The sequence below is a fragment of the Nelumbo nucifera genome, chromosome 2 (assembly GCF_055504915.1).
Source record: "Nelumbo nucifera cultivar China Antique chromosome 2, China Antique-T2T, whole genome shotgun sequence".
Classification (NCBI taxonomy): Eukaryota; Viridiplantae; Streptophyta; class Magnoliopsida; order Proteales; family Nelumbonaceae; genus Nelumbo; species Nelumbo nucifera.
In genome coordinates this window covers 33,289,549-33,305,376 of record NC_142650.1, presented here as the reverse complement: position 1 = coordinate 33,305,376, position 15,828 = coordinate 33,289,549, and the positions used below count along the sequence as shown (strand labels likewise).

The 15,828-nt window shown below is 39.4% G+C and overlaps 1 protein-coding gene across 2 annotated transcripts in view; it reads left to right on the top strand.

The window, feature by feature from the left end:
- Window positions 1-1,360: 1,360 nt before the first annotated feature.
- LOC104603261 (nucleoid-associated protein At2g24020, chloroplastic-like) overlaps window positions 1,361-15,828 on the top strand; it is a 29,666-nt gene continuing 15,198 nt past the window's right edge. The window contains exons 1-2 of one of the 2 annotated variants that reach the window (XM_088899126.1): window positions 1,361-1,589; window positions 2,857-3,011. In XM_088899126.1, the coding sequence (XP_088755252.1) occupies window positions 1,499-1,589; window positions 2,857-3,011 (246 nt within the window). In that variant the 5' untranslated portion in view covers window positions 1,361-1,498. The remainder of the gene's footprint in view (window positions 1,590-2,856; window positions 3,012-15,828) is intronic. The other variant, XM_010267256.3, reaches the window with a different exon arrangement.

The window sequence follows — 15,828 nt, the reverse complement described above, 5'->3', positions numbered from 1 at the left end:
TAAGAAGATAAACTTATTTTTTGTATTTTTAATAAATATTTTAAAGTTTTTTATATGATTTTGTTAGAATATTTAAATAATTCTTAAATTTTTTTAATCCAAAGTTTCTTTAGATAGATATAGATAAAAAGTAGGGGAGAGGATAAATAGGAATCAAAGATAATTTATGAGAGAAACTCTTTACTAAATGAGAGATAATCTTGGAGATAATTTTGGAGAAAGTGGGGTATAATGGGAGAGGTAGTTTAGGAGAAATTTTAGGAGAAGAGATTATTTATGTTTTGGGAAAGTGCATCTTATTGGTTGTTTAAAAAATGACATGGGATAAAAAAATAAAAAAAAAAGAGAAAAAAAGAGAGAATTTATTCAATTTACTAATATTATCTTATTTATTATTATTATTGTTATGCCATAACTACCCTTTACTAATATTATCTTATTTACTAATATCTCTTCACTTTACTAATATTGTTATGCCATAACCACCCTTTACTAATATTATCTTATTTATTATTTCGAACATAAAATATGATAAATTTTTTTAAGAAAATTATGAAAATATTATATATATTTAATAAAATAACCAATTATGGATCTAAATTAGATCGGAACTAGGGCTGTTCATAACAAAACCCAAACTGACCAACCTAGTCTGATCCAACCCGAGTTGGTCGGTTTTTCTTCAGCACCAGTCGGTTTCGGGTTACAAAAAAACATAAACCGATGGTTTGGTTCAGTTTCGGTTTTCATGTGTGAAAACCAAAACCGACCTGAACCGACTTAGATATATATTATATATATATATATTTCAGCTTTATTTCAAAAATATACATATTATATATAAAATGTCAGTTTTAATCCATCAAATCATTTTTAATTTCCAGGCATCCAACCTTTGCTTTCTTAGACTTGAATCCTTTATCATTCACACCGAAAGAATCATTCACAAAACCGACCCAAACCGATTCAAATCGACTAAGTCGATTTTACTTAGTACTGGGTCGGTTTCGATTTCATTTATAGATAAACCGACCAGGTCGGGTCGGTTGGAAAAACACCAATAAACCGACCCAATTCGACCCATGAACAGCCCTAATCGGAACAGATAAGAACCGGAACCGATCCAATTGTTGGTTGAGACAAAATCTAAAAATCACGGAACCAGAACCGTTATAATGGATTCGATCGGTTCGGATCCATAAACCGACCAATTGACAGCCCTAGTTTCAATTCAAATACTCAAATCTCGATGACACTCGGCGCGGATCGCCGAGTTTTAAGCGTGACTCAGATTTCAGTGTTAAGCCGTCGTAAATAGCAAAAGGATTAGGTGCAGTTTTGTCAATATACAGAGACCCATTAGAGATTCAGACTTCAGACTGGATATTTGGGAAATTCGAGTCATTTTATCCTGTCCTCCAAGAAAAAAGGGGGAAAAAACTGGAAAAATTTCTTCCATTTCCGTAATTTCTCCATCTCTCTGCTTTCGGTTCACTTGATGGCTTCGACGAATGCTTTAACCGCTCAGTTTACGAACTTGCACTGTCTAAATGACCGCAGAAACCCCAGTTGCTCTTCAATCTCCTTCTGTGAGCCTTCTTTTCTTGTTCTCTTCTGCTTTCGTCTGTACTGTTCTTTTTTTTTTTTTTTCTTTTTGGTTTCTTTTGCAACTAGTTAACTATTCTGTGTCTAACCGTAGGATTTCGATTTCGTCTTAAGATGTTAAAATACGGACATTAAGATGCCGCAGCTGAAAATGTACACAGTTTGGTTTAATCGACTATCTAGTTGAAATTCAATTTGTAGACTATATTCTTTTTCGAAAGTTTTTGTTAAGCATCCTTAATGTGAAAATTTTGGTTAAAGATGCTATTCTTTTCTTTTTATTTATTACACAAAAGTGTGAGGTGGAAGAATGGATAATTTGGGAAGAATGGATACAAGGATTTTCAGGGAGAAATCATGTGAGGTGGAAGAGGTTATTTAATATATTGCAAACAATGTGATACACTAGGTTAGGGCTTTAATATTGCTTGATCCTTTTTCCATGGATGATTTATCTAGAAGATGGTCTGGGAGCATCTTCTAGATAAAACTAAATTTGTTTGCAATACAAGGATCATCAGGTGCTAGGCAAATGCTTCAGAAAAACGTTGGTCCCCACCCAGTCCCAACCATATAAAACTAAATTCGTGTGGTTTCTGCTTAGGAAATCTGGGGTTGTCTGTTATTGGTGAGTGTTCAGGGACCATAATGGATCCATCTTAGGTGTCTTCTCAGGGTTGGTAGGGCTGGAAAACTCATTGAGAGCAGAGTTATTATGGCACTCCGTACTACAGGAATTGAGATGGTTGGCAAAAAAGAGACTAGGAAGTCTAGGATTATGGCACTCCAGTAGAGAGAGATTTCTATTATCACGGAGGTAACTTATCATTCCTCCCCTCCTTAGGGATTTGGTGGATGTTCTTGGGATGTGCATCCATTACTCTCTCTCTCTTTCTCTGACTTTTAAATCAATATAAACTGAACCATAGGAATAACCTTGTTAATGTTATATAATAGTTTAGAGAAGGCAGCCATCCTTTGAAATTGGGATTCACCATTAGGTATTACATTATGATGCCAGTAAGATTCAAACGATGTCATGAAGCTCTGAATTACATGGTTTCCAATACCAACTGAGTTGCTTATCTTCTGTACCAAAATAAGTGGATACTAAATCTTTATCACATGCTGCTTTTTTGGTTGGAATTGATTACTGAGTTACTGACTTTCAATTTAGTGCAAAAAAGGGTCTATTATGTATCTGAATTTGTTTATTTATATTGAAATTTATCTTCTTGCACTGCTTATCAGGTAATAGACTAAATTCAAATGCAATTCCAGTTGGTCTACCAAGTTTATCTTGGCCTCGAAGGAGATCTAGGCATATTCAGAAACCTTTACATGTTTATAGTTTATTTGGAGGGAAAAAGGACAACAATGAGAAAAGTGAAGATGCACCATCGAAGGTGAGATCAGCTACTTAATTTTCTCTTTTTTTTTTTCCTGTTTTCCTAAGTGAGCTCAGCTACCTTATCTTCCTGGTGGAATGTTCAATAGGTTTAGTAATGAGTCCATCTCTTCAGTTTTACACTAATAAATGGTAATGCTTTCATGTTTATGTAGAGATTTACTGGCCTAATTCACATTTCTCGTAAAAGCAACTATAACACTTAGTAAATATATCAAAGACACACACACACACACAAACACACACTAATGTGGAGGTTTGAAAAAGGAAAAAGAAGAAAGGAGAAAAATAGCCAGATCTGATACTTCCAAGAGTCTCTAGACAAGTTTTTTTTTTTTTGTGTGTGTGTGGATCTTTGTAGGATGCACTGTCCCAGCCACTCTAGGCTTGGAGAAATATGAGGTATATTGCAGTGTGGTAAGCACCAAAAAACTCTCAGCCATGTCAGATACTCAATTTTACCAAGTTTGTATACCAAAGGTAATTTCATAATAGTGTCTTTTAACCATGTACCCACCTGGTCTTTCTAGAAGGTGTTGATCTCTATAAGAGCCTTTGGGGTCTTTAAAGGTTCTAAAAAATTCCCATTGGTTGTTTAGTGAGGTTGTTGTCTTCTTTTACCTCAGATTATTGTGATTTAAGTTTTTTATTTAGCAAGAGATTTGCCAATCCAATCTCCAGATTCTATAAAATCATCAGTTTTTCTTCTATTCTATTCCTTTACTATTCTATTTCTATTTGTTGCTATCTCTGATTTCTTCTCATACCCATCATTCCATCTATTTCTTGTCTAGTTGCTATCCTAAATTTCTTGTAATTACTTGATTAATATACAACACCTTTTCTTCTATATTTCAGATCTAAAATCCTTCTATAATGTATAAACCTTAAATTTCCTCTTTCTATTACCTGATCTTAAAATTGATTACCCTTCTTAGCCACCATGTGATGTGCAACCATTCCAGGACTTTCCCTTTCCCAACCCACATAACACGCACTTGCATCAATACAAGCGAAACTTTTATTCATGATATGGTCAAAAGGATTCCTCTAGGTCAATAAAAAATGCTCTTTATAGTATTCTCCATGGTTGTCACCAAGGTTCAAAGTATTGATATGATACGCCCCGTATCGGGCGTATCGTATCATATCTTTTGGTCTCGATACACCTATTTACGGGTGTTTCGGGACCCTGGTTTATTTCAATAAAAAAACTATTAAAAAACATCTTTAAAAATCATATTTTGAAAAAAAAAACTAAAAAAAAAACCATTGAGCGTGTGTTTTTAAGTACCGATACGCCCCTGCCGATACACACTGGAGGTTGACCTTGACAGATGGCTGGATCCCAGGTAACTAGTCTGGTCAACAGGCTATATGTGATGCTAAATGATATAAGAAAAACTTATCCATAAAAAATAATGTAAGAAAATTTCAAACATGATGTGTTTGGTGATACATAATACAAAAAGCTTTCTATCAAGTTAATATATATATTTTTTTTCTGTTTCTCTCAACTTGTTATTCTAAATGGGAAAGGAAAATCAAGGTTATTCATTGAAAACCATTAAGATCACAACTCACAATAATTAGTAGACCTGGTCGAGTCATCTGGATTTTTTTTTTTGAAAACTGGATTTCTAAGAGGCAAGAACATGTACAAAAAGTGCCTATATATTGTTTGCAGCATTGGCATTCAGCTTGTCATACAAGAATCAAAGAATTGTAGAGATCCAATTGCCAGTGAAATAACTGGCTGGAGTTTCCTCAAAAAGCCTAGAACCACCAGCCCATCTCCTCAAGGTCCATTCCACTTGCTAATAACAATGTCAAGTGGAGCGGAAAGGTCAAACAATTCCACAGGAACTTCCCTCTTTCAGAGAAACTGAGAAAGAGCCACTTCTCCAGGAAGAAAGCAACCCAGCCAAAGTGGGTGGAAGGGCCCAATGGACCTGAAACAGCTGAAAGAAGTGGAGCCAAATCTGATTGTGCACCACAAAGGCAACAAACATTGTTCAGCGCCATGCTCTATTTCACTAAAGCTTCAATTGTTTGAATCCTATCTCTTCCAGCCAGCGACACTAAAAAAATAACCTTTGTAGGCACCTTGGACATCCAAATCCACTACCATTCAGCCTTTGCAAAGGGACCCAACAAAGCACGAAAACATAACTTAGTTGAAAATCCCATTCTTCTCCCCAGTCCACAGATGAACAGCTTCAGACCCTGGGACAAGCTCTACTTTATGCAGTCTGCTCATCAAATCCAGCAAAGAAGGGACCTGTCAATCTTTCAAATTCCTCTGGAGGGCGGAAGCTAGGAGACCAGACCACCTGTCCATTAAACAACTTCACAGAACTGCTGACAGTTCCTTGTTAGAAGCAATTGCAAAAAGGAAGGGTGCAGCTCACAAAGGGGTTGATCTGAGCACCAGGAATCTCTCCAAAAGTAAATACTATTACCTGTTCCATAATTCCCTTCGGCACACTAGTGCCATGGGATAGCTGAGGTTCAAGAGAAACCCAATCCATTGGTGCTCTTCCACACTTGCCTTCAATCACCTGCCACCACAAGTGAGACCTTTCTTGCCCGTGCCTCCATAACCATTTTAATAAAAGAGCATTGTTCATAGTTCTCTGATCTCTAATACCAGCCCTGCCTTTCTCCTTGAGTTCACAAACCAAGTCCCAAGCAATTAGGTTGAGTCATCTGGGTTTATCTGGTTTTATTTCATATCTAATCTAATAATTAACCTAAACCTGATTGAGGAATGGATCTCAGGTTTTCTGAGTTGATCTCTCAGGTGGCTATGATTGTGGTGTTGTAATCAACCCCCAAAATAGAAAGCAAACTCTCCAAAAAGTTTATGGATAATGGAAGCAAAGAAAAAGACTAATAGTGCTGGGGATACACTTTGTCTACAAAAGATTCTACTGGAAATGGAATAGACAAAAGACATACTGTATACATCTGTTTAAGAGTTTTGTTTCAGTTGTAAATCCCCTTTGCACAAGTCCTCAGTGTACAGGGGTATTTCATTGTACCTTTTGATTTTCTTTAATACAATATGATCACTGCTGTATCATAGCTTCCAGATCATATTTTCTTAAAGAGCCTTCTGAACCTATCATTGATCATATTTAATGTATCATCTCTAGTAAGTGAAATGATGCCAATTCCATGATACAAACCTCATTTTGATGAGGATACAACGCCAATTTCTCATCCTTTTCCCTTTACTTGAGCTTCTTACAATTCTCTCCCTTAGTTTCTGTATTTCTCCCACATTAACAGTCTTATCCCAATTAGACCCGGCCCACCCATTTTCTCCATTTATTCCCTCTTAATTTCCTCTCTGCTATCTCTTTCCCTGATCTCTTCAAATATGTTCCCTTCCTCCTCCCTTACCCTGCCTTATACTCTTTCCCTATTACCTTCCACTTCTCTCCTATCTGCACCTGTCTCTCATCCTTTTCCCTTTAAGCATCCCTCTTCCATTCCCTGAAAAAAGAAGAGAAGTAAAAGTTATCTCTAGTCACACCTTCCTATGGCTCACTTTGGGGCTTTTGCAGTAGCTTGCTGTCTTTATGTTTCTTCTATCTTTTTGAAAATAGGATTGCAAAAACCATCCCATTCAATAAAGTAGAGACCTAATTTTTTTGATAGGTAGTACTAACTTTTATTCATTGAATAAGATCTGTGCAGTAGTAATTACAATTTATACAATAATTAAGCTAGCATCAGGTATCTAAATCCAAATTACATTTGAAATCCTGTTACATGATTACTCCCCAATACAAGTTTTCCCTATTAACTCTTTGCCTTGCAAGTAAGTCTTCTACATTCATTGCTGTTCTATTAGTCCAATTCAAGTCCACACCAAGCTCTCTAGCCAATTGTTTAGTTTTCCTCACAGTATGTCTGTGCTGCCAGGTTCCATGAGCCTCTTTGTGGAGCCATTAGTCTGGGAATCACATTCAACCAAAATTCTGCTCAATCCAGTCTTTGGAAAATCTGTAAACCTTGGATTCAAGCCCCCAATTCCTCTGTTGTAGAGTCCCCTTCCTCTATTTGACCTGAATAGATAGCCAAGAAATTCCCATTTGAGTTTCTTATACCCCCTCCCCCAAATTCCTGTATTGACCTAAGGCTTTCCTCACCCTTGCTTCACTCTCCACAGCCTTGTCCAATTTAATAATTTTCTCAACTTCAAAACAGTGTACTTAGGTGTCATCTAGTGGTTAAGTCTTTGGTTTTTGAGCACTAGGCTTGGTTTCATTCTTTGGGCTCCGGTTTTGGGTCCTTTGTTATCTGGTTTAAGGGGAGTATGGTTGGGTTGGTTGTTTTGGCGTGGCTTTTGCATATGGGGTTATATAGCGCATTCATTGTTCATGGCTGCTTTTTTGCTGTGTGGGCCTTTCTTCTTGTATTCTCTCTTCATTTTTTTTTTCTTTTAATAATTTTTTTCCTATATACTGCCAAAAGAAATCTAGATATCAACTAGGTGTTTTGGAGTCCAATCACCTGCATGACCAATAAGTCAAGCAGTGTAGGTGTTTTAATGGGCATAAATAAGTAATTGTGCTCCTTTTTAAATGTTGGCGCATATGTAACCCGATTTTGGTAGATACAAGTTCATGTAGACCTAAATATTAGGGGTTCTAATCTCTCTCTATCTGTTCTTGCCTATGCATGTATTACTTTGAACCAAGGAGGTTGTTTAGAAATCTTGTCCTTCATTCCTGAAAATCAGTGCCACTAAATTGTTATTTAATCATGTGATGATTTCTTTACCAAAAATAGAAAAAAACCATATGATGATACAATTTGTAGTTTCATGGTTTATTAATTAACATTTTTTTTTTGAGAAAGTATGAAGTATTTCATTAAAGTATTAGTCATATATGTACAACTAGGCCTTGCTCAACAAGATACTGAGCATAGAACCTGTACATTGCTTCTGTTCTCAAGATACAAAATGTGTACTATATTCAAAATATACATTGTATGATATATCCTTGAAGCATTGTTGAGAAGCAGCTCAAGACACTACTGCCCCATAGATTCTTCGTCAATGTTTCCTCTGTTTCAGAAAAATTTTCAAAAGTGCTTTTATTTCTTTCCATCCATATGGTGCACACTACTTTCCATCCAATGTATAATCTTCCATTATGCATACATAGAATTGTTTTATTTAATCATTTATTGGTGATTGGCCTATTTAATTGCTTTTCTTTTCTTTCTTTTTTCCTTTTTTGTTTTGATCATCTGTTCACCATCACTTTCTAAGCTCAACCGCCCACCTCCTCTGATCAGGCCTAGCAGTGATCCCATCTGCTTTATTTTCTATGTAAGCATACTAGGCCTGTAATCATGAGTCATTACCAGGGTGATGACTAAGTATCACCAATACAACTAGAATTAGAATATTCATATCAATATTAAATTATAGTTGTCTCTGGTTGATGAATAGAAGGATTGTGGAGAGTGAGATAGAAGATTATGCCCAGAATATGGCCATCAGCCATTAACAACAATATTTACATTATAAATATGAAAAGACAACAGTGCCCTTAAGCATGATCTATTAAATTATCACATATTAAGGATTGGGCCTAGTAGGAAGGAAAAGAAGTCAAAAAGAACCAGTAAGAGGAGTAAGGGTGTTTGAAAACATGTCATTACTCCCTTGTTATTTACATTAGTGGCGGAGGTGTTCAGTAGTCTTATCTCTGGAGCTGATAGCTTGGGACTCTTTAAAGGTTGGAAGGTTGGGGGAGAGAGTATAGTTGTTGCACATTTACAGTGATGATCCTTAGAAGGCAAACAATTTGAAGCAAGTGATGAAATTGTTTGAATTTGTCTCTAAATTGAAGATCAATTTTGAAAAGAGCTTTATAGTGGGGTTAAGCTTGGGGGAGGAGGAGATGGTTAGGGTAGTAGAGGCCCTAGGTTGTCCTACTACTAGTTGGCTGTTGAAATATCTAAGTACGCCTTAGGAGCCAACCCTTGGGAAGGAAGTTTTTGGAGTCCAATTATTGAAAGACGTGCTAAGAAATTATCAACTTGGAAGAGGAATTATGTCTCTAGGGGGGTGCATTACCCTGATTAAGTCGACCTTAGCAAACCTTCCAATTTTCTTCCTTTTGGTCTTTAAGATGCCGCATAGGTAGTTGCTGAAAGTGGAGAAGATCATGAGGGAGTTCTTATGGGAGTTGGTAGAAGGAAGAAAAGATCACTTGGTGAGATGGGATATAATATGCAAAATAAGGAGCAAGGGGGTTTGGGGATTGGTAATATAGGGAAGAAGAATACAACTCTGTTGGGTAAAGGGCTTTGGAGATGGCCTTTAGAGAGAGAGAGGCTTTGGCATAAGGTTGTAGGAAGTATTCATGGATGTGCACCTAGTGGTTGGGATGCTGGAGTGTCTCGGCGGGTTACCTTGAACTCTCCATGGAAGGCTCTATTCACAACATCCTTTTCTTGGTACCCAAGACAAGAAATGCAAACCATCTGAAGGACTATAGGCTGTTCAGCCTAGTTAACAACTTCTATAAGATCATCACTAAGGTGTGTCCATTAGAATTAGAAAGGTGCTCCCAACAATCATAGCAAATAACCTAGGAGCTTTTGTGAAAGGGAGGCAGATAACAAATCAAATACTTATAGCAAATGGGAGCTTGGAGGATTTCAAGAGATCCAAGAAAAAAGGGGTGGTTTGCAGATTGGATGTGGAAAAGGCTTATGACTTGGTTGATTGGTCTTTCCTACTGGAGGTGATGATCAATTTTGGGTTTGGAGATAATTGGTGCAAGTGGGTGATGGGTTGCATTAGGAATTGCCATTACTCTATCTTGGTGAACGGGACAATGGTAGGTTTCTTTCCAGATTTGAGAGGGATTAGACAAGGAGACCCCCTCTCCCCTTTTTTATTTACTTTGGTTGTAGAAGTGTTGGGGAGACTAATTTCTAGAGCAGACTCCAGGGATTTAATAAGAGGATGGAGAGTTGGAAGGGAGAACATACAACTCACACACTTGCAATTTGCAGATGACACAATACTCTTTTGTGAAGGAGGTGATATCAATAGGATCAGAAGCTTGAAGCTCACTATACAACTCTTCGAGCAAATGCCAAACCTTAAAGTGAATTTTGAGAAAAGTTGTATAGTTGGAGTTTAACATGGGGGAGGGGGAGGTATTTGAGTGTGTAGTAGCTAGTTGGCCCTTTAACTACCTTGGTTTTCCATTGGGAGATACTCCCCAGAAAGGTGACTTTTGGGCTCCAATTGTAGAGAGGTTTGAAAACAGACTTGCCAACTAGAAGAAAATTTATTTGTCTTTTGGAGGGAGAATCACTCTAATTAGGTCTACCTTAGCTAACCTCCCTGTCTATTCTTTGTTAGTCTTTAAGATTCCGGTTAGAGTGGCTGCTAGGTTGGAAAGACTAATGAGAGATTTTCTTTGGGAGCCAGGGGAGGAGAAGGACCATAGGGTTAGGTGGGAGGTGGTGTGTAGGAGTAAGGAGGGAGGTTTAGGTATTGGGAACATAAGGAATAGGAACTTGGCACTATTAGGGAAATGGCTGTGGAGATTCTCATTGGAGAAAGAAAAACTTTGGGCCAAGATAATGGGTAGTAATCATGGGGTTGCAGATAATGGATGGGACTCTGGGATTTTGGAAAGGGCTACAACAACATCTGTCTGGAAAGCCATTCAAACTATTTTTCCCTTGTTCTCTCCTTGGATCAGGTATGATTTGCACTCAGGCAACCTCATTAAATTTTGGGAACATGTTTGGGTTGGGGATACTTCTTTAAAAGACCAATTTCCATCTCTTTTTTTCTATCTCTACCCTTAAAAATGAACTGCTCTCCTTCCTCGTACCTTCCAAATCAACTTCTGGGTCCGTCTAGAACTTGGGTTTGGGAAGAGACATCAGGAACACAGAGACATCTGGGTCCAGTTTCCTCCTAACCGGTCTCCTCCTTCCTCCATCCTTGAAGGGGTCTTCCTAGAGCCAACAAAGGCAGACAGTAGATTTTAGACACTCACTCCCTACGGTTCCTTCACCTATGCCTCTTTCTCTAAAGCCCTAATACAACCTTCTTCTGTTGGACCATCCTTTCCTGTTAAAGAGGTGTGGTGTCAACCTATACCTCTAAAGGTTGGGAGTTTTTGTTGGGAAGCCTTTCTGGAAAGAGTTAATACATGCGATTTACTTCAAAGAAAAAGACCTATAACTGTTTGTCTCCTCACTGGTGTGTCCTCTATAAATCTGATGGTGAGTTTGGATACCATTTACTAATTTCCTATCAGTTTGCTAAAGTCATTTGGGAATGGTTTACCTCTCTGTTTGGGTGCAGGTGGACTCCCCCTTTGAATGTGCAAAGCTTATTCACTTCCATGCCTAATTGGTCAACAAAAAGGGCTAAGACTATGAGGAGATGTGTTAGGGTTGCAGTTTGTTGGACTGTTTGGGAGGAGAGAAATTCATGGATTTTTTCAGATAAGGAGAGAAGCTTGGAAGTAATTTTGGAGGTTATCCATATTAGGGTGATCCATTGGTTGAAAACTTCGGACCTGTTTGCAGATATCTCAGTTGATGAGTTGCTACGGAATTGAAAGGAGATTGCAGAATCAGCTTCAGCTAAAAAGGCTTCAAGTTCCTACTGGACCCCTCCACCTCATGGTTTTACTAAACTGAATTTTGATGGTAGCAGTATGGGCAATCCAGGGCCCTTTGGAATGGGGGAGTGATAAGAGATGAAAAAGGGAATCTATTAGTTATGTATTCTGGTCCAATTGGGGTGGGAGATTCTTTGAGGGCTGAGATACTAGCAGCCCTTGAAACGGTATAAAGGGTCAAGGACATGAATATTAATAAATTGATCATAGAAGGAGATTCTGAAATTGTGGTGATGTTAGGAACCTGCCTAACTCAGGGCTCTTCGAGGGGCCAACCTCCTGAATTCTCGGGGAGAGAGAGAGAGAGAGAGAGAGAGAGAGAGAGAGTTTAATGTTGAAAGAGTCCATCCCTTATTCCTTTTCTGCTCTACTAATAGTTTTACAATCTTGATTGTTACAGTTGTTACAAGTGGATGGTTAGTTGTGCTGATGTGACCTCCTCTTATAAAACTGATTGATTGCCTTCTGTTGGTCTGTTCCAGCAGTCTTGACAATCCCCCCTTCCTTTACAGCAACCTTGCCCTCAAGGTCTAATGTAGGAAAATTTGATTGCAGATCTAAGTAGGAAAATTTGAGTCCATGTGCATGAATATGGGCTGATCTGGATCTCCTCTTTGCTTTGTTAGTGTTGCAAGACTGATGGGCCTTGGGCCCTTGCATGTTTGCCCTTGTAGATGGACTGTAGAGTTTCCTGATGTGAAGTCCATGGTGAGACGGGCCCAGTCACAGACCATGGGTCCTAGTTGTCTTAACCATTGAATGCCTAGCACCACGTCTGCTCCACTGAGATGGAGAGGATATAGGTCCACCGCAAACTGATGACCCTGAATCTTTAGTAGTAGGCCCATGCAAATGCTATTGCAAGATAGGCTGTTACCGTTGGCCACATGAACCGTAAAGGCCATTGTTGGTTGAACCGTAAGTCCCATTTTATCCACCAAGAGTTGAGTTATGAAGTTAAGGGAGCTGCCATTGTCTATGAGGATTGACACTTGGCGTCCTAGAATCAGCCCTGCAACTCTCATTGTTTGAGGGGACGCAAGTCCCGTAAGGGCTTGTAAGGATATTTCAGGCGTGTCATTGGATTGTATTTCCCACCCTGGGTTAGATTCTTCGCAACTGGTGATGTCGTCTTCCTCTTCGGCATCTGTTTGGAGGAGAAACACTTGCTGTTTTTTGCAATGATGGCCCGGCTCAAATTTCTCTTCACAGTTGTAACAGAGACCTTTGTCTCTGCGGGCTTGCATCTCTGCCCAAGTCAGCCGTTTGAAAGGAACCAGTGGGCCTAGGTCCAGTACTCCTTCCTCCTTGTCTGGTGCTGTCGTCCTTTCTTGCTCCCTTCTTGCTTCTGGACCCCATGGTCGCTGCACCTTTCTTGCTCGGCTGAACTTGTCCTCATACAATCTTGCTAGTGCTGCCGCATTGATGACTGAAGTGGGCTGCATCGCTTTCACTTCCAGTCGCAGTTCTTCTTTTAGGCTGCCGACGAAGCTTCCCACCAATGCCTTCTCCCTCCACCCTTGGACTCTCACGGCTAGCCTTTCGAACTCCATCTGGTGTTTTTTTTACTGATCCCACCTGCCGCAGCTTTGCCAAACTTTCATCAAGATCTTCGAACCCAGATGATCCAAAACGGACAGTCATGGCGTCCGTGAAGTCTGCCCAGGTTTGACAAGGGTGCCCCCTTTTGTACCATTGAAACCAGAGGATAGCTTCCCCTTCAAGATGCGCAGAAGCCAGAGCTACCCTATCTTGCCCCGGTGTTTCATGGTAATCGAAATACCTTTCGGCTCTGAGAATCCAGGGAGTTGGGTCGCCGCCTGAGAAGATGGGGAAGTCGATTTTGGCTATTCTTGTTGCCACCCCTGTTCTACGGCTGTTTTCATTGCTGCGCTCTTCTTGGCTTCCTCTATCAGTGTTCGTTGCCCCCTGCTCCAGTCGAAGGAGGAGAGCAGTGAAGCCTGCCTTCATTTCTTTGAGATCTGAAGACATTCGATGGATCTCTACCTCCATCTGATCCATTCTGGTGTCTACTGACGTGTTTCTTGTGTTGGTCATGCTGGCTCTGATACCAAATTGTTAGGAACCTGCCTAACTCAGGGCTCTTCGAGGGGCCAACCTCCTGAATTCTTGGAAAGAGAGAGAGAGAGAGAGTTTAATGCTGAAAGAGTCCATCCCTTATTCCTTTTCTGCTCTACTACTTATAGTTTTACAATCTTGATTGTTACAGTTGTTACAAGTGGATGGTTAGTTGTGCTGATGTGGCCTCCTCTTGTAAAACTGATTAACTGCCTTCTGTTCCTCTTGTAAAACTGATTAACTGCCTTCTGTTGGTCTGTTCCAGCAGTCTTGACAGGTGAACTAGCTAAAAGAGGACAACTCTAGGCTTTGGAATTACAGCAATGAGAAGAGGAAATTTAAGTGGCCGACTAAGGACATTGAAATTCAATGCACATGGGTAAAGAGAAGTACAAATTCATTGGCAGATGGTCTAGCTAGGCAAGGGGTGAACAAAAGCTTTTTTTTGGGCTGTGCTGTAATTGATTTACATTTTGGGTGTACATTGGTTGTATTCAAGAGTTTAGATTGTTTAGCTCCTTTGCTATGTAATTTTCAATACTTTAATAAAATTCACTGTTATTGATAAAAAAAATTCTCAGCCTAATCAGGTATGATGTGTGTACTGGAGATAGGGTTCCTTTTTGGGAAGACACCTGGATTGGTAACTCCATCCTTAATGACCTTTTCCAGCTTTGTATTCCCTTTCCCTTTTTAAAAATGAACCCATTCAACGATTTGTTTCTTGCTTCCAATCCTCGGGTTTTAGTTGGAATTTGGGTTTAGAAGAGACCTGAGAGACATGAGCTTGATCAAACTGCTTTGTTACTCAAAACCCTTGACAATGTTTGGTTGGACTTCTTTAAACCTGATACTAGAATATGGACTCTCAACTCTTGGGGGTGTTTTATCTTGTGCCTCTTTTTTTTTTTTTTTTCTCAGTTGTGTTCTGTCCCTAACCTTCAGCCTTTCTTTTGTAAGGAAATATGGTCTAAATCCATTCCCCCTAAGGTCAGAGCCCTTTGTTGGGAAGTTTCCCTTGGGAAATTAAACACCTTTGATAACCTACAAAAGAAAAGGCCCAACCTTTGTATCTCCCCAAGTTGGTGTTTGCTTTGCAAAGCAAATGGAGCGAGTCGTTACCATCTTCTAATATCCTGCCCTTTTGTTATGAAATTTTGGGAAAAGATCTTTGGTCTTTTTGGGTGCTGGTGGAGGATGCCTTTGCAAATCGGGGCACTTTTTGGCCCTACAACTTTTAGGTGGACTAAGAAAAGAGGGAGAATCTTATGAAGGTGTGTTAGGGCTGCTTTAGTTTGGAAAGTCTGGGAGGAAAGGAATAACAGAATATTTAATGATAGAGAAAGGGATGGGGATTGTGTGGGAATGTCTGCTGTTTAAGCCTATTAACTGGGCTAAGCTTTGGATCTATTTTCAGCATTCTCCTTTGAAGGCATATGGAGAAACTGGGAACTAGTTGCTAGCTCTTTGGTTAAGGACAAACTTGGTCTAGCCTGGAAGCCCCCGGAAGAAGGTTTCACAAAACTAAACATTGATGCAGAATGCAGCTTCGGTAATCCTGGGCCCTCTGGGATTGAAGGAGTATTCAGGAATGCAGAATGCTAGATAGTGGCTTTATTCTCTGGTTCAATGTTTTAAAATGCGGAAGCGTGAGGCGAGGTGTTCCACTACCTAGAGGCGTGAGGCGTAATTCAGAACGCAAGAGGCGTAAGCCTCTCGAACACAAGGAGGCGTAAGCCTTCTTAAGAGGAGGGGGGTTAGGAGGAGGATGAAGAGAAAGGGGGGATCTCATTTTTTTCTTTATTTTTAATAAAAATCTTTTATATTAAGAAGAATAAAGATGCATAACAGTAGTTCAAAGGGGGGGGGGTGTCTTGTCAAAGCGAAGGGCCCCCCAGCCAAAGGGGCAGGGGGCAAACCATTTTCTTTCCCCTTATCTTTTCTTCCCTTCCCTTTCCTTTTCTTTTCTTTCCTTCTCTTTTTTTCTTCTCTTTCCTTTCCTTTTCTTTCCCTTTCTTTTCCTTTCCTTTCCTTTCCTTTCTTTTCCTT